At 35.0% G+C, this 19,542-nt stretch overlaps 1 protein-coding gene across 1 annotated transcript in view; it reads left to right on the top strand.

Moving 5' to 3' along the window:
• Window positions 1-19,542, top strand: part of LOC124369378 (myelin regulatory factor) — a 127,470-nt gene that overhangs the window by 88,514 nt on the left and 19,414 nt on the right. Inside the window, exons 9-14 of the mRNA XM_046827378.1 lie at window positions 3,884-3,977; window positions 5,322-5,500; window positions 8,063-8,267; window positions 10,824-11,024; window positions 12,469-12,687; window positions 14,632-14,782. Of these exons, the coding sequence (XP_046683334.1) occupies window positions 3,884-3,977; window positions 5,322-5,500; window positions 8,063-8,267; window positions 10,824-11,024; window positions 12,469-12,687; window positions 14,632-14,782 (1,049 nt within the window). The remainder of the gene's footprint in view (window positions 1-3,883; window positions 3,978-5,321; window positions 5,501-8,062; window positions 8,268-10,823; window positions 11,025-12,468; window positions 12,688-14,631; window positions 14,783-19,542) is intronic.

Here is a 19,542-nt window from a genome sequence, read left to right on the forward strand (position 1 = left end):
AGGACGTAGATGTTATATTTATTAAATGATTTTTAAAATGTAATAAATATTGAAAATCATCTCTGTTTTTTTACTGTCTGAAATATGACAATGTGATTACAACTAAATTCGATAACATGGGTTTTACGTTCATCAACCAAAATAGTATCAATACATATTTCAGAAGTACCTGAGACCCTACTGGGCTCAGAATACCGTGCCAAAAAACCTTAAGCGTCAATTAAACCCAGAAGTAGTAGTTTAAACATTATTCTAATTTGTTCATAAATCCTTCAAAATTTCAATTACCTGGTGTATCCTGTCTGTGACCGTTGCACTTTTTATCGGTACCATCAACCTTGTACTGTATCGACTCTCCCCCTTATTCTGTTTGATAAGATCCTCACACAGGCCAGTGGTCCATGAGGACGGACAGAATAAGGCTTAAAAGGGGATCGGTTTCTCCTTTAAAAAAAATCATTGGTGATCTGTTTAATTTAATACATAGTCCGGTCAATTTAGACATTGACCCTTACAAAAATTCCCAGAAAGCTGAAAATTTGCATACATGTTAGGGACACCATTGTTATGAAATTGTGAAAAGTCCCCATCGATCCCATGTCTGCAAAAATTTATATTCAAGGTCAAATTTCACAAAAATGGGTTTTTTGAATGTTTAAGTGAAACGGTTAGTTTTATGAAAAAATATGACAGACAAAAATTGTAAATAATGCAATCATCTACAAAACTTGTCCTTACGCTTTTTTCATAACATTAATCATTTTTGAGAAAAAGCAATTACAAACTTTTTTTATGCTGTATTGTCTATAATGTGTACACGTTTCCACGTCACCTATGAGGTAGTGTACCTAGCGAGTTTCTTAATGTGGTTTCCCCTGTAGGCCTATTCCACAATCTATTCCAGTAAAATTTAATAAATTCTGTAATGTTTGGTTATTCTTCTTCTTTTCAGTCGTTGCTCTCTTGTCAGAGTGGTCGTTGTCGATTAGGTACAGCTCGAGTGACAAGTTCCGTTATACTTGGTTGTAACCATATTTTATTTTATTTTCATCATCATTGTCATTAATTATTTCTTCTTCTCCTTCCTGTTTTCTGGTGCAGAGGAAGGAGCGTGTGGGTTGGTTCCAATACATTATTGACATGCTTCCACCCCATTGTTCTGTATCTAGTTGATTACCAAGCCACACCTAAACCTGGTAATATACATGATAAAAATGTTGGTGAACAGAAGCCGCTGTTGGAGGAAGGCAAGCTAATTGCACACGTGTTTTATTACGTGTTTATTTTGCAAAAGATAAGTAACATAATTTGTCTATGGAAGTAATTCCAGAAGACTCACACAGTTGAGGACAAAAGGATTATCATACCTAATACTCTCTGATAGTCAGGCTGCACACTGAAGGCACTGGATACCTGTTCGATTGATTCGAAAGCGGTCTGGGAATGCAGGAATGCTCTAGCAGAGCTAGCAACAAATAACAGAGTAACACTCGGTTGGGTGCCGGTCATGAAGGAATTCATGGGAATGAAAAAGCGGGACATCCTCGCCAAAAAGGGAGCAGAATCCACATTGGTGGGGCCTGAGCCAGGTTGTGGGATAGCCTTCTCCAACATTAAAAGCTCTGGTCAAAGATTGGGAAAAGAGGACAAGATACAAGAATTGGAGTAGAGCCTCGGGTTTAAGAATATCCAAAATGTTTATCTCTCCTTATGCAAAAGAGTGGATAGCTCTCCTAGACCAGAATAAGGAGGATATAAGACTGATATTAGGAATGTTGACAGGACATGGCCCTCTGAGGAAGCACCTTTTGAAGGTGGGCCTTAGTCGGGAGCAGCGAATGTAGACTCTGTGGAGAAGAGGAGGAGTCAGCAGAGCACATCTGGTTGGATTGTCCTGCCATCGTAGAGACTAGGAAAAGATACTTAGGAGCATATCTCCTCAGCCCCAAGGACATTAGAGAACAGGAGCCCTTAAGGGCTCCCCAAGGGGGGGTCCAAGGGCAGATGTTGATTTAAATCTGATTGGTTTTTGCAAAAGCCTCGGTTTTTGAGGGCACAAATTAAAGTAAGGGAGGCGCAAAGGTCCTTTTAGGACTAGGTGCGGGGGGACAAAGTGTCCTCTTCCCTCAGAAGGAAAAAAAAAAAAAAAAAAAAAAAAAAAAAAAAAAAAAAAAAAATTGGAAGTAATTTTTTTTTAGCTCCATATACAACCAGAAGAAAGCGAATTCCGTTGTTAATTAGAGTTTCTGGTAAAGAATCAATATTTTCGAAAGCTTGTGCACAAGGCAGTAATAAAATTTTCTTTTTCAAACAATTTAAAAATTGTTGTTTTACCCATTCAAAATATTGAATACTCACGTTACTTAACGTTGTCATGCTGCAACCAACAGTGACACATTCGCTTGAAGATAAAAGTTTAGTGCAAAATAAAACAGAATTGCGACATATTTTCAACAAAAAGTTAATACAGCACAAACTCTAGCAGAGAACACTTGAAATAACTATGTGTTTTCACTACTAAGGAATTTTCAAGACTAACCGTGATTTAAGTGCGACCTCAGAAAAGCGGGTAGATGAAACGGCCACGCGAACAATGGAATGGCAGGAAGATGTTGTTCAACGGCACGTAGTCCCTTAAAATTAGGGCTCCGTTTTTTTAACATCATATTCTCAGAATTATCGGTCAATAAGAATGTATTAGTCTCGCAGACTTATAGTTTTACTCATATTGCAAGCCCAATGATATCATAGGCAGCTTAGTCATGCTTATTATGGACAATACAGCTTAAGAAAGTTCTGTAATTGTTTTTTCTCAAAAATGGTTAGTGTTATGAAAGAAAAGGGTAAGGAAAATTTTTGTGGATAACTGCATGGACTACAATTTTCGTCTGACATATTTTATCATAAAACTCACCGTTTCGCTGCAAAATTTTAAAAATCCATTTTTGCGAAATTTGACCTTGATTAAAAGATTTTGCAGACATGGGATCGATGGGGACTTATCACAATTTCATAATAATGGTGTCCCTAACATCTATGCAAATTTTCAGGTTTCTGGAAATTAATGCAAGGTTACCCCTATTTTTGGGCTAAATTGACCGGACTATACATGCGAGTTTTTGCAATGGTAGCTCTAAGCAATATACTTCAAATATTGTTGATTTTATTAAAAATACAAAAGTTTTCTCTCTCTTTCAATAAAATTTATCCTTACAGTCGGGCGAGGAGGTATTGTCCAGCAGAGCCAAGACCTATGTCACTTAATTTGCTTGTTCTTATATTTTACAATATAAAGGCTTAAATCATCAATCAGTTTCAATGTTTTTTTCAATATTTTAGCTAGTGGAATTAACTTAATATTTATTTATTGAAAAATAAACGGTAACATTTTTACTTGCTTTTATTTTTATTGTTTAAAATCTGAAAAAAAAATTTTAAATTCTTGGTAAAAATTCTTTTATTAGTCTATAAAATGGAATGACAAAATTGTTTATGGGAGTGATTTTTTTAATTTATTATAAAAACAGTTTCAAATATAATTTGTAACACTTTAGATTGTTTCAGAAAAACATAATTATTTTATGAAAGAATTTTAAAAACCTGTTTCTAGATGCAAAAAACACATATTAAAACAATGCTTTCATTCATAATTCTTAACTAAAAATGTGTTTACTTTCTTCAACAACCCAAATTATTTTTATGTACATAAGTCTTGTAAAATTATAAAAAGAATCACTTAAATTTTAATTTATTTTACAAACAATTATTTTTTAATATATTTCTGCTATCTCTAAGAAATGTCAATTTTCATTCCAAATCCACTTCATGTCTAATGCAATGGTTAGTTATTATTTTATATATTTTCAATGGCATGTTTTTGTAGGCATGTACCTCATTACCGTGTTGATGCAGACAAAGGCTTCAACTTTTCAAATGCTGATGATGCTTTTGTGTGCCAGAAGAAAAATCATTTTCAGGTAAAAAATTTCCTATACATGCATGTACGTATTATTCAGTCAATAACAGAGATAAATCAGAAAAGAATCTAATATAAATATAAACAGTTACGAATTTAAGAATAGGTCAACCTGGCCTGTAATTAGATTTCAAATATGTGCTTTTTATGTGAGTTTAAGTGTTTACTTACATTCAGTAAATTTAATGATGTCTCAGGATTATTTCTAATTAACATTACAAATAGTAAATATATGGAAGTATACAACATTAGTAATACAAGGTCTGTAAATAAAGTAATAAGACTGGTTCAATAATACTTTTTATGTAAAATATTTTTATATGTGAACTATATCTCCTTCAAAATAGTTCCCTTGGGAAGCCACATACCGCTTCATTCAGTTTTCCCACTCCTTGTAGCAGTGCTGGAAGGCCGAAACCGGAAACTGGAATGTCCTTCATTTGGGGTCACATTTTGTTTAATGTTTTCAATTTTTACAAAATGATGTCCTTTGAGGTGGCTTTTTAGCTTAGGGAACAGGAAAATTCACAAGAACTTAGTCAGGTGAATAGGGTGGTTGAGGGACAACAGAAATGTTTTGTCTGGTCAAAAACTCAGTAATTGAGAGTGCAGTGTGGCAAGGCGCATTGTCATGATGCAGCATCCAGTTGTCTTTGATGGATGGTCTCACGCACATGACTATTTTGCTCAGCCTTTCAAGGATTTCATGATAAATGTGTTAATTTACAGTTCGTCCTGCAGGCGAAAACTCATTATGGACAATGCCATTGTAATGAATGAAAGAAAATCAGTTGAATTTAGATTTGTTTATTCTTTCCTTTTTCAGATGAGGTAAATTGGTAGTGTGTCATTCTTTACTCTGACGTTTTGTTTCTGGGTCATACTAAAAAAATCCAAGACTCGCCACAGAAGATGACGTGGTTTAGAAAATCAACATTTCTCTCAGTTTGTTCCATAGGATCTCGATAAACTTCCATTCTGTTGTCTTTCTAATTTTTGGAACGCACGTCAAAAACTTTTTTGCTGGAAGTTTGTTTACAACTCACATGACAATTATAGATACTGAAATTAATACTTAACGTTGATCTGCCTTTTGGCGAAACATATGTCTTCCTGTCAGAGTTACAGTGTTGCCAGTTTGGTAGAAAAAAAATCAGTCTCATTACTTATAACATTGAGTTGGGTTTGTACAGATAGGATGCCATACTGCTGAAGCAAGACAGTCTCCGTGTCAAGACTCTGGATGCGCTTTCTAAGATCTCCAAATTTTACCTTCACTCTGTGGAATGAAGGTAGAATCACACAGGTACACCATCAGTGTTAACATTGTTATGGGGTTTTACAGATAACATGCCACACTCAGCTGCAGGGAGACGCGCACTTTGTCAAGACTCCAGATGGACTTCGTAAGATTTCCAGTTTCCACCTTCACTTCTACGGGGTCAAGGTGGAATCGCCTAGCCAGACCATTAAAGTCGAGCAGAGCCAAAGTGACCGCTCTAAGAAAGCTTTCCATCCTGTCTTGTAAGTCATGTTTCGGCTCACAAGTATTTTGTTTTTTACATAATATTGATATGCTCATAATGTTTTAGTATCAACACACACATTTTTGTTTGTTTGTTTTTTTTTCCTTAGTTATATGTGGCTAGTATATCCTTATCCAGTTATAGTAAAAGATTGCATTAATAGCTGTAATTTACCTTTAATTATTTGGGATGTGTCAGTCTAACACCCCAAAATGACCCTCATGAACATATGAACTTTTACTCTATCTTTATATGGCACACCCATATGATTGATGAGAATTTAATTGAATGTAACATACATTTGCATTTTATCTTAGGTATCCCTAGTTTCTTGTCATTGGTTCCTTTTTTATTTCCACCAAAACCTCTTTGATATCTCCGACATTTAAAGCAGTGCCTTTTAGTGTCTTCAAGGCTTTTTGCTTCATTGCCATGACAAACTCCTTTTCATTCATTCATTATTTTAATTTTCTTCTTGCAGCATACAATGTCTAGTGATACTTGTAAGATTCTTTAAAAGATATTACAGATTGTCTCTAAGTCATAAGTGAAATGTACAAAACATCAATGTGTATCTTTCAAGTTGTTTGAATAACAAAAGAGATTTTGAATGAAATCACAAGGGTTGAATAATCCGAAAGCTTATCAAGCCCATTTGCTGTAGTTACCAAAATGTTTGGTATCTTTCAATTTTTTGCTGCAGTAGATCTACCGCTTTTTACGCTCCATGGTTGGTGGGAACCAAAGAAACCATTTTCCTTATTGTTTTTGAAAAAATCAGACTACTAACAATAATCAAGCCAACAAATCACTTAGTACAACTAAAAATATATTGGATAAAAAACATTAAAAACTACTATTTACAACTCAACCACCCCCCCCCTGTGATTAACCCTTTGCGCTCGGATGGCAAAGTGCTGGTCACGTGACACTGACAGGACATTTTTTAAAAGACCCATCACATTCTAAACACTGCCACACATTTATCTTCCATTTGTATTTATATTTAAAAGCTGAGCAGTGGATTCACTTCATCTTTCCACAAGCCACTTTTTCTGTAATCCGTGAGGCTACATTCGCTATTTACAGCGCTTAGAATGTAATCAGGATTCATAACGGAAAGCAAGCAAATAGCATGATAGTATAACAGAGAATTTATTCAATGGCATTTTGTTTTCTCCACTTAATGTCTAACTCTGGTATGTAGAAATAGAGTGCATTACAAAACAATACATCTTTATATGTTAAAATGTAACAATTTCCTTTCACAAGGAAACATAACTACGGATCATTGCGGTCCACAGTCTGGCTTCATAAAATGGTTGTCACAATTGACTTGTCCACTATCGTAACCACTCACAAAAGACACTTTTATTTAGACAATATGATTTTCATGCCATACTAATATACGAAACACTTCATTAAACGTTTTAGTTAAGAAACTCTGTGTTTAATGGATTCTGAGCGTGTAAAATGGATTTACAACCAATACAAAAACTGAGATACAAAACATTTAGGTTACTTAAACAATACTGTGCTGATTATTAGGAGCTTTGGATATCCAAGTTCTGGATAGATCACATCCCTAGTCTATTGGGATTTGTGATGTTAAGATTTTCTATGTGTTTTCTTTCAAATACATCGCAGTATTAAGGATTATCTCTTATGTACAGATGGACATTGTTTTTCATGTGTTATATAAAATAAAAAACATGTTATAACCTTTGCAGCTCAGGTGATGTAGTTCATGCAGGTTCACTTGTTACAATCTGTTATAATAATGTAAATTATATGGAACTCTATAAGCAGACCCACCTTGGACATCGATTTACCATTTTTAAAGGCACATCAACAACCTGGGTTAAAAATATATTTACAAATATGTTGTATTTATAGTAAAAGGATATTATTAAACGAGTGCAGGTTAGCCATGTGGCTAGCCAGAGTTATCAGCATCCATTTCAAAACCTGCAGTTCTGCCAACCTAAAAGGGCTTCCAAAGGGCTGCCCCTTTTATCCCATTTTACTCATTACATGTAAGGTTTCTGCAAATTTTTGTCTTTGATGGTTTGTCAAACTCTATAGGATGTGCGTGAACCCAGTGGGTTCAGTCAGGATTTCAACATGAGGATGGCTCGCTACAACTGGCAGAATATATTCTAACACCTGACCTGTGATTTTGGGAACATTATTTTATTGGAAGTCTTTACCTGGGCAGGACAGTACTTGGACAGCCCAATGAATGGCAGGGGGCACAAAGACAGTGGATTTTGTTTGATAGAACTTACCTTAAGCCAATGGAGTTGATATGCATACCTTTGGAAAATGCCTCTTTCTAACCACAGGCATTTCAGGTGGCATTACTACCAGGGCATTTGAAATATTACACCTAAATCCCAATTAGACTAACATCATTCAAGAGATGTTTTACACTTGAATGCGTTTGATTATACATTTTTTAATGTGGTCCATTTGGGAAGATTGTGCTATTTTTGTTGCAGTAATAATCAAATACAATAGGTGATCACTAAAATAGTATTGTAAGAAGAAGTAGTTCTAGGGTGGATTTGCACGGAGAGAAAGTGACCAAAGTGACCGTGGGCAGGCTACACTTCAGCGAGACAACATCTAACAATATGCGCAAGAAGGGAAAACCCAACCCCGACCAGAGATATTTCTACCTGGTGGTGGGACTCCACGCTCACTGCTGTGACAACTCTCACTACCCGATAGTGTCCCACGCATCAGAGCGTATTATTGTAAGGGTAAGTGAACCACTACTCCATTTTTTTAGCTGTTTATTCACGGGGTTTTTTCCCCCTTTTAGGACAAGAAGCTTATAAATTGCACTTAGTCCTGTAAGATCCTTAGCGCTGCTTCCGGAGTGACAGGATATTCAGGATGGGTAAGGTTATGGGGTAGAGGCCGTCTCCTATTGAGATCCATGAGGAAGAATTAGGGCACTACATCTTTAAGTCATGTCTCCCCGGAAGAAGGGAAGGCCAGCTTTGAACCAGCCTCTCCGATCGAAGCAGGCAGGGGGTGGCACACCCTTGTTGAGGCTAGCAAGAACCTCTGATATTTAGGGAACGAATCCCACCAACTCTAACAGTAATCTCCCACAGTAGACTAGACCTATCAAACTGCCCTTGCACCCCAGAAGCTCGTCATTTGCCTTTAGTGATGTGCCGCTCTTGGACATCCATAAGGTTGCCCAGATTTAAGTGACACATCGGTTTGTGCTGTTCCCAGTGGTAGGTTCACTGGAAGGTATAAACCAGCCAGAAGTGATCCTTGTTGAGTTATTCAGCTGTTATATGAACAAGATGTTATTCTCATCAGTGAGAAGTCAAGAGAATAGTTTTTATTTAGGCCTACCTATAATTTTGAGTAGGGCCAACTTCCATTATCGTAATATGTTCATCGTTTTGGAGTTAATCCAAACAGATAATGATCGTGTCTTTGTAGTTTAATTATAATTTATCTTTTTTCACAGTTTTTTGTTATAAGCTGCCCATATTCTTTACTTTCTAACACTGTTTTCGTACTAACATGTATTAATTCAAAATAAAAGAGTATAAGTTTATTACACATTTAGCAAAGCAAAACTGAAATAAGGGGCTATATAGTTTTTTCACTATGTTACTGAGATAAGAGTGTTGTTATTAGTGGCCTAACATCAAATTCCCAATGCAGTGGTTTTAAAAATCAGATTTGTGAAAAGTGTCATCTAACGGTAGGTAGTTTGATGTGTTGGGTAAATTAACTCATCCTAACAGGTGACCTCCTCCTTTTGTTGTTCACTTAGGAAACCCATCATTGTATTTAGTCCTAAAATCTGGCTATATAAAATATATATTACTATTACGATTTTAAAATTCTATTATTATTCTATATATGATACGTAATACATAGAAGCACATGTGGTACATACAATATTCCTCACAAAAGTAACAAGAAAGTCATGGATTATCACTTGAAGTCATCAAAATTTTCTGTTTAATACATCATTTTGTATGGCATATTGATAATAACTATTGGACGTGTCAAAGTCGAATGTCATATCCACTGATCTTCAACAAAGATTCGTATCCTAGAATTGATTTATGAGATTTGTATACGAGAATTGATTTATGAGATTCGTATACGAGAATTGATTTATGAGATTTGTATCCGAAGAATTGATTTATGAGATTCGTATCCGAGAATTGATTTATGAGATTCGAAAATCAAATTGGCGGAGACTGGCAGCTTCATTTATTAATTATTGGCAGTACACAGATAACCAATCAACGAAGTGGTGGAAATACATTTTTGTGCTCCACTGCATAAAAGAACGACCAAAGAGTCTTTATGTAATGGAATAAAAAGCTCCAAATCCAATTAGAAAAAGTATATCTTGGGTGGGAGACTGTGTAGAAAAATACTATATAGTTTTAAACTTAATTACACAAAGTTATAATTTTATAATGAGCCTGTTTATATTTGACACACCTTTGTATTATTCTGTATTGCAATATAAAATGTATTAATGCAACGAAAATTTATTTAATAGGAATAAATTACAAAAATTTCTCAAAAAATCAAATTTGAGCTTATAGTTGTATATTGAAATAAGTGCATATGTTCAAAGATGATTTTTTCATTAAGCATAATTCCTAAATACTAAATATTTTGTACCTTTTTCAAAGGTTGATAGTTGAAATTACCTAAATTGCAGGGTTTGCAATAAAATAATATTTGGAAAGATGTATAAAAATCAATGTTAGTCTACTTAGATTTTCTTACAGCGATATATTTATTCACCAGTTCCAGCTTCATCATTATATTAGTAAAGAGAGCGATGCCATTGGGAAAAGCACTAACAATTCCATAAAAATTTAAATTTAGTAAATCATTTTAATTGTAAACAATAAAATGGTAGATACAATCGTTCCTTGTGATACACCTAACTTAAATAATCTTGATGTGCTGTACAAATTTGCCAGTTTATTATATTCAATATTTTCTTTCCACAAGAAAACTCTTAAACAAATTTAATGGAATTTTCACCTTGTACCACTTCAGGCCGTAGAGGGGCAACTACATTTGTATAAATGCTCCCTTGCACCAAACTAGGCTTAGGAAGTCAACTGTATTTGTACAGGTCTTAAACTGATGAAATTGTAGGATAAACTGAATACTGCTTAAAGGTAATTCTTGTCATTTCCATTTTGTTAGGGTATAAATTAAGAATTAAGTATATTTTTGTACTTAAGTTTAAAGTATCTTGTCTGTGAGTAAAGCAAGAAGCTGAAGTAATTTAGGCCTTCCTGTTCCAGGCATCCAATCCCGGTCAGTTTGAGTCAGACGTGGAGTTGTGCTGGCAGCGCGGTGCAGCAGCTGACTCCATCTATCACGCAGGCCGTGTGGGAGTCAACACAGACAGACCAGACGAGGCTCTGGTGGTCCATGGCAATATGAAGGTTACGGGACACATTGTCCAGCCCAGTGATCTCAGAGCCAAACGGGATATCCAGGAGGTAATCACACTGTCCTATCTTATGAAGTTATGTTTATTAGTAAAACAAAGACAGGAAAATAATTTTGTCTGTTTGTTTCTTGAAGTAATAAGTAATTGGATTACACCCTTGAATATGTATTGAAAACTTACCGTTGTGACAGTTACACATGTCTGTAAATCAATTTTGTGTGTGGAGCAATATGAAGGTATCTTTTTTTAAAGTTTATTTTTGACGTTGGAAGGATTGTGAAGGAAACAGGATTTTTCGGACATTTGCCACCGTTCAGTGAAACAAAAAATCAGTAACACTATGTTTCGAGATCTGCAATCTGATCTCTTCTTCAGGTAAATAACTAACCTAAACATAAACAAACTAGGCTAAAATAAACAAATCATACCAGAGCATTGTGACACGCGTAAGTCAGGAGTCACAACCACCATGTTGTGTGTCAACTTCACTAACTCTAAAACATGCACTTAATAAAAAAACTAAACACAAGACTAATTATTAAAACTGAACTAAAGAATAAAGGTCAAAATACGTCTGTATTCATTGATCAACCACCTACGTCTGACCAAAGGCCAATAGCAAATGGCGATCGCCATGGTAGAAACAAGATGGCGGCAATAAAATGGAAGGGAGGCAGGAATCGACCCTTTTTTTATTATTGGTTCATGCTAAATGAACTTCTTAAAACCATACTGTGACTCCGCATTGGTTTATTACCTGAAGAAGAGATCAGATTACAGATCTCGAAACGTAGTGTTACTGATTTTTTGTTCCACTGAATGATGGCAAATGTCCTGAAAAATTCTCTTTCCTTCATGAAGGTATCTTCAGAATACTCCCAACATAAATGCAGGAATAAATAAACAATGCAATAAATAATAAACGCATAGTGGTGCAGGAATCTGCTCTTCTCGTAAAGATGCTAGATGCTTATACTTTTGAATCAGGGATAGTATGAAGATGCAAGATGCAGGCTTTAATTGAACAGGCAAAGAGGAACAAAGTAGTCCTTACTTGGGTTTCGGGTCGTGAAGTGATGGGCTGAAATAGCGGTTGCCCTGGTCAAAAAAGGTTCTTAAAGTTTATTGTTAGGGTTAGAGCTGGGATGGAATTGCCTTCTCTTACATCAGTGTTTTGGTAAATGCCTGTTAAAAGAGGGACAGATCCGAAATGTGGAGAAAGATCACAAGATTGAGACAATCAAAACAGGTTATCTCTCATATACTAAAGGATGGACCACAGGCACCTAGACGTAAGTAAGGAGGTTAAAGAAGAGGTGGCAATATTAACTTCCTTTTATTCATTCTCTTAAAGTCTTAATTGTATGTGGGTATTTTATTGTTTTATGTAACGCTTTTTCTGAAATTTCCGGCCAACAGTTTTAATAGCTTTAGTTATTTCCAGTAGACCTTGACTTTTGGCAGTTTTTTTGAAGTATCCGGCTGGGTTTCAGTGTGACTCAGCCCAGCAACTGATAAATGTGCGGCAGCTGCGGGTGGTGAAGTACCGATATGACCCGGAGTTCAGCAACCACTGTGGGCTGGATACACAGTCAGACACCGGCATCATTGCTCAGGAACTCAGAAACATCCTTCCTGAAGCGGTTATGCCTGCAGGCGACGTAGTCTTGCCCAGTGGCACTCGCATTGACAACTTCCTCGTCGTCAATAAGGTACCAAACAAGAGCTAAGATTTACTGAAGCTGAAACAGTGGCTTTGAATAACTGTTAGTTGCACCACTTTTGTCAAGCAGACCAGAAAAATATTTTATTCACAATGCTTCCTCGCACAACTGTGGCTGGAAAATCAGCTTTTCAGAACAATTTAGGATAGTTAAAAAAATTATAAATAAGAATTTACATCAATTACAATTTAACGTACATACTTCTACTAGACTACGACTGATCAATAAAAACAGGTACTTTCAAACGACTTATCATATCGTACAGGAGACATTTATCACAAAGATTGATTACTAGCAAGGGATGTAAATCCCAGAGGCAATGTTACTGATTCTGAAGTTAAGCTGTATACATTGCAGATTATCTTGCATATTCGCTTTTAGTGGAGAAAACTGCAACCATTCAATTTTTTGGACTAGTTTCAGTTAAAAGAAAGGAAACCAAGCCTGGTAATTGACTCTGATAGGCTTCTCCCTGATAAGCTGTGAAGCACCAAACCAAGGTACAACAAGTAGCCAGGCTAGCTTACAACACGTGGTCTCAGTGATCCTGGTGTTCTGATAGGGCAACAGATTTTGCAACAGGCTAGAAAAAAAGTCCAACCTTCCTTACCTGCCCTCGTATGCAGTACAGGTACACTTTGACCTGGTTATCAGTATAGTTATCATTAACTATAACTGGTTATTGCAACATTAACTTCACTATAATAATGTATTCACACTGTAATACTATACCAGGGTTTAACAACTGTTGACTGCAGTTGACTCTCCACCGCGAGACCGAAATATTTCAATAATTCAACTGTGTAAGCTATACAGTTTTGTTTATATGGTGGATAATTATTCAAGGTTACAAATTCTTGTACTGTTGCTGACTAGCTATTTCACACAGTATAGCAGTTGGTTTGGAACCAACTTTTCCATTCCTTAAGTCACTGACTCCGCTCGGAATGAAAAACTTGTGGAAAGAGACAAGACTTTGCTTTCACTAGTACTGGATCTCTTCAGATAGGATTGGATCACAGATTGCAGTGATCTATCCTACAGATCTTATTGCAGAAAGTTTGGGGATGGAGTGAAGACACTAAAAAAACTACACTAAAAACTATTATTATTATACTATTTTACACCCTTTCTAAAAAATAAGGACAGATATAGGATTTATCGACTATATTAGACTTTATAATATTCAAACACAAATTTCAGCTAAAGTCGAAATTTATTACCATAGTTTAATAATATCCACATAGGAGCAAATTCCTGCTGCAACTACACCTCCAATATTTACAAAGGTTTAGTGATCAATTATTATGGTTTTCATTTATTTCACTGTACTGAATGGCTGTTGTTGCTTAAAACTATGTTTAAGATATAAATACTTTAGCCATTCAACTTGCCTGTTTACGTTACGTATGCTTCTTCAGCAATGTTATTATCAGTGAAAGCAAAAAAGTTCCAGTTACTCTCGGTAAGGTGGGTTGAAAAATCCATAGAGCAAAACAATAATCCTCAATGAGCAGATGTTTTATCTACGAATTTTTAAATATTGGATCAACCGTTTCTTTATTCAATTTTGTACTGATTAACATGTTTGTAACAGCGTGTGACCCACCAGTGAGTCATGCTGTCTATAAGAAATGTGCTTTGTGTCTCGACATTGGATCACGTGGCAGTGATTTTGTAATACTCAGAATATTATCTGGCTGCATTTTGGACATTAAAATATGTCACGGACAGTTTTAATCACTCCAGAACATGTTTTTGAAAAAAAATCTACAAGGATTTTTCATTTTTTTGTTGAAAATGCATCACTTTAAAAATTAAAATAATTTTGGACATCGCAAACATGTTAATGCATCTTATTCTTGTTGAGAGTAGTCCTAATTGCTGTGCAAAGTCCGAGTGTATCCGTGAAGTTGACATGAAATGTTGTAGGAGAGGATACTGATGGAGAGTGTGGGTGCTGTCAAGGAGCTGTGCAAAGTCACAGATAATCTTGAAACCAGAATAGGAGAACTGGAGAGGATCAACAAGAGACTCAAGAGGTTGGACAGCCTAAAATCAAATAAATCTGCGTACTCTTCAGGTATCAACCTCTTACTATTTTATTCTTACTCACCTATGTTAAATGTGTGAAAATTGTCAAAATATTTTCTGAAAGATGTGATATTATACTTTCAACTTTTTGATATTTCAAGTGTGAGCAGTATGATTTCCTGTAGGACTTGCTCAGTGGTGTACCAACTGTACCGGCCAATTCTCGAGTATCAAGCACCATCTTGGGGAAATTTTAAATAAGTAAAATCAAAATATGTCATAACATGTTTTCATTATACACTATACATTTCATTTTTCTTCGTACGTTATTTATTTAATTAAAAATTGATTTTCTTAAAGTTTACGTATAATTTTGATTGGCTTATTTTACATCATTATCTTAAGAAATTAATTCTTTACAAGTTTTGTTAAAGAATTTTACGTGTTTGTTACACATTTAACAAAGTTAATCTACTTGAAACCTAAATGAAACTTGTTTTTGGACACCGAATTTTGCGTATTTCTTCAGATATCTTAAAAATTACTGCAGCTAGAGGTCTGGTACCAATTTTATTCAATTTTTCAGTTCAATTTGCATAATATACATTAAATTTTACGTCCTGGGTAATGCCCAAAATAATTTAATAGGGCTCCCTTTTAACGGTGGCACTGAAATCTGGGCGAAATCTTTCACCCTGTATAGCTAGCTCGCTAACTAAGCGTTTCTGGACCTATGTGTATATGAACTTTTTTCGTTATTTTCACCGTAAGAAACAAGTCATGACAGTTTCTCCGTTTCTTCATGGGACACCCTGTATATTCTATTCTGCTGTTTGCACAATACAAGAAAGTCTGTTTGTTTGAATAGTTTCAATGTTTGAAATTCTCTTTGAGCTTCACACGCAAGCAATATAAAAGCCGAGTTTACAATTCTAACTTAAATAACAACTCAGTCAACATACAATACAATCTAGAAATTCTGTAACAACAGACATCATTATTTACGCCAACTATGGTAACTATTTTGTTATTGGTAACACGTAAGCTGTAACGTAACCTAATATAACAAGCATTTTACAAAATTTTACATTAACACTTTTTTTTAAATTCAAAGAATTTATGAATTCAATCAAATTTTAAATCAACCAAAAGTCTATACTACTTTTTCTGAATGAAAATTATTACCAGTTCGAAGGGAGTTTTTTTCGTACATTTTCACACATCTAGGACATATAACTGTTTGAGATTTTCAAAACCCGCTGAACATTATTTTCCTTGTATTGTAATTTTGGATGTCGTGTCTTTAATTGTTAAGTATAAGTTATTCCATTTTTGAAGTACATGAAAAACATTTAGATTTATGACAGTTAAACATTTTAAATTTATAAAATGAGGTTTGCAATGATCCAATTTGTGACAATGATTACTCTAACAACGTTTCTATGAATTAATGATATCCTATAAGTTTGATCACTATTACCTCTGAGTAAGATAAAATAAGTGATAATGCTTGGAAAGAAAGCAAAATTATCTAATCTTATATAGTTGTTTTAACCCTCAAAGTGCTACTATCGCACTGTGCGATATGTTAGTTTTTTTCATATCACAGACGAACGGTTCGCTCAATAACGATGTGGTTTATAAGGCTACATGTAGGAATAAATTCCCTATCTAGTAACGTAATTAGAACTATGTCATTCAGAAGTTTAACGAGGAAGAGTAAGAAGAATAGTCAGCTGATTTCGATGCGTGTTTGTCTGTTTACGGTCGTCTTGCGGCCGACGCTCTGTGACCGTGACGTTGTTGTTTTGCTTCGTTCTTTTGATTTGTAAGTGACTTATATTATTGTTTATTGAGTAATTATTTGTCCTATAGTGAACTTCGTAATTCAAGTGCCATTAGGCGCTGTTTTGATGACGATTTGATGGAAATGATAGCGATGAAAGCAGCAACCCCCACCAGAGAGTGACTCAGACTAATTTTTTTTTAGTCTAATGTAAATATGTATATAAGCCAATTTCCTGTATTTTTAATACTTTATCTGTCATTTTTTCTTACTTTTGATATAATGATATAATGAAGTTTATTCCACAATAATTCAAATTTACAAGACATTGCAATAATGGAATAATACTAACCACTGTTACAGTAATTGTGGCTAGTTAACAAATTTTCAATACATAATAAAATATAACATATTTGAGTTCAGTTCAGTAATACTGTACAATTAAGGTTTGACGTGCAGCTTTGCAGTGTTTGTGGGGTGTCTTGATGTGGGGGAGGCGGCGAACAGTAGATAATATAAGATAAGATAAGACAGTTACAATTTTTTTTACAATGAGCCTAGACTTGTTTGCAATGGATACACCGTTTAAAAACTACGATTACAGAGTTATTTGATTTTATTTATATATAAAAGTACACAGTTTTAATATTTAATACAAATACAAAGGCAAAACAGATACAATACTCTAATAATACTATAATACTTAATTAATCATACGTAAAATTTTAATCATACGTATAATTTTAACAAATATTTTCCTGTAAACAAGTAAGTTCTTTTTTTATCTAAAAGCCATATTTTTTAGTTTTTTACAAAAAAGGTTTATATTTTCTATTTCTTTTAATTCTCAGTAGGCAACTTGTTAAAAATACTTCGGTCCCAGATATAAGAATGATTGTTTTATTATAAACTTGTTTACTTTTGGTAACATGAATAGTCTGAGTTTATTACTACGCATATTATAGACAATAGACAATAGGCAATAGACAATAGACAATATTCTTTATTAACAACATCATCAAGACATGTTACAGAGTCAAACAGTTTTTAAAAAATGAATTGTATTATTAAACGAGAGGTCTTTTTAAAAATTCATCATTCCATGAGAAGAACTCATCGAGCGTGTAGTATGCGTGGTCTTGCAGCCAACACCGTAAGGTTCTCTTATATAGCTCTTGGGTTGTCTTTCAGATGATCTGGTAGCTTTGTTGAACAGTTTCATTCCAGCATATGATGGTTTTTTCTCGTATAATGCTGTTCTATGGACTGGTAGAGTGTAATCCCCTGCTTGTCTAGTGTAGTGGCCGTGGAGATCTCTTTGTTTTGGAGGATTCTTAGTTATGCAGTAAAGTATGGTTTCTATGATGTAAATGGATGTTACTGTCAATATTTTCCAGTTTTTGAAGATGTTTCTGCAGCTCTCTCTAGGTCCTATTTCCAGCCATTAACCTTATTGCTTTTTTCTGCATCACCAGAACTCTGTGTGGAGATTGCCAGCTGAAGAAGCACCCCAGACTGCTATTCCATAACGCAGGTGGCTTTCGAATAACGCATGATATGCTGTTCTCGTGGCTTCATGAGTACTAGTTGTCTTGGTTCTCTTTAATGCAAACAATGCTGAGTTAAGCTTTAGGCAGAGGCTGTCTATATGGTTTTTCCAGCGCATGTTCTCGTCAAGTATTATGCCAAGATGTTTAACTTCATCAGCTGCTTGGATATTTGGTAGTTCAGTTACAAGGGCCTTTTTACTGCCTAGAGTCATTTTGTTTTGTTTTTTTTCTCATTGAGAACGAGGTCGTTTCTCATTGTATATTCTTGAGCCATGTTGAAAGCTATGTATGTGTTAATTTCCAGTTGTTCAGTATTTCTATTTGCTGCAAGCAGAACTGTGTCGTCTGCGTACATGATCATTTGACAATATTCTCTCAAGTGTTCTGGAAAGTCATTTATAAATAAAATAAACAAAACTGGTCCAAGGACCGAGCCTTGTGGAACTCCTCTTCTCACTGGTAGGGGGTTGAGATTGTAGTGAATTGTGTGAGTCCCTTGGTTGTTTCCTTTAGTTCCACTATTTGCTTTCGTCCTTTGAGATAGCTTTCAAACCAACTGAGTGCTGTTTGTCTAATACCAACATTTTGAAGTTTAGTCAATATGAGTTCATGTCCAAGGCAATCAAAGGCTTTACTGAGATCAAGGTATAAGCTGGTGATAGTGTTGCTGATCTCCATATTGTCAATTATATATTCAGCTAGGTCAATAATTGCAGTTGTGGTAGATTTTTCCAGAGATGAATCCATGCTGCTTGTCAGTTAGTATTTGGTTCTCTCTTAGATACTTTAGGAGTCTAATAAGAGTTACTTTTTCAATAAGTTTTGAGATTGATGGGAGAAGAGAGATAGGTCTGTAATTGGCAATGTTTTGAGGGTCACCTTGTTTAAATTTCGGATATATTTTAGCAATTTTTTAATTTTGATGGGAAGATGCCTTTTTGAATGGACAAATTTGTGATTTTTACAAGGGGTGTTATTAGTTCATCAGCACAACATTTAAGGATCTTTGTTGATATTTCATCTACTCCAGAAGAAGATGAACTCCTTAGAGACCTTACAATTTTGTACATTTCATCAGCTGTGGTTGGTTCCAAAGTTGTTAGAGTTTCTTTTAGAACTGCTTCGACCATGTTGAGTGGCTGGGACTGAATCATTGTTTATGTAATTTATTTTAAGCGTTTCTTCAGCTATGTTTGCAAAATACTCGTTAAAACAATTAGCTATTCTTTCAGTATCTGTCAACAGTTCTCCGTCATGATATATTTCTATTTTAGTAGTTTCAGCGCCTATCTTCCTTTGCCTCTCGTTGTTTACAGTGTTCCAGATAGCTTTTGGATTTATTATCTGCTTGTTGTATGTATGTTAGCATTTGCCTCCTGTCTTGACTGTTTAAGTTTTTTGGTCATATGTTTTCTTAAGTTCAGTGGCAGCCTGTTTGTCATCTGGATTTCCAGTTAGGAAAAACTTATCTTG

This window comes from Homalodisca vitripennis, chromosome X (genome assembly GCF_021130785.1).
Source record: "Homalodisca vitripennis isolate AUS2020 chromosome X, UT_GWSS_2.1, whole genome shotgun sequence".
Lineage (NCBI taxonomy): Eukaryota > Metazoa > Arthropoda > Insecta > Hemiptera > Cicadellidae > Homalodisca > Homalodisca vitripennis.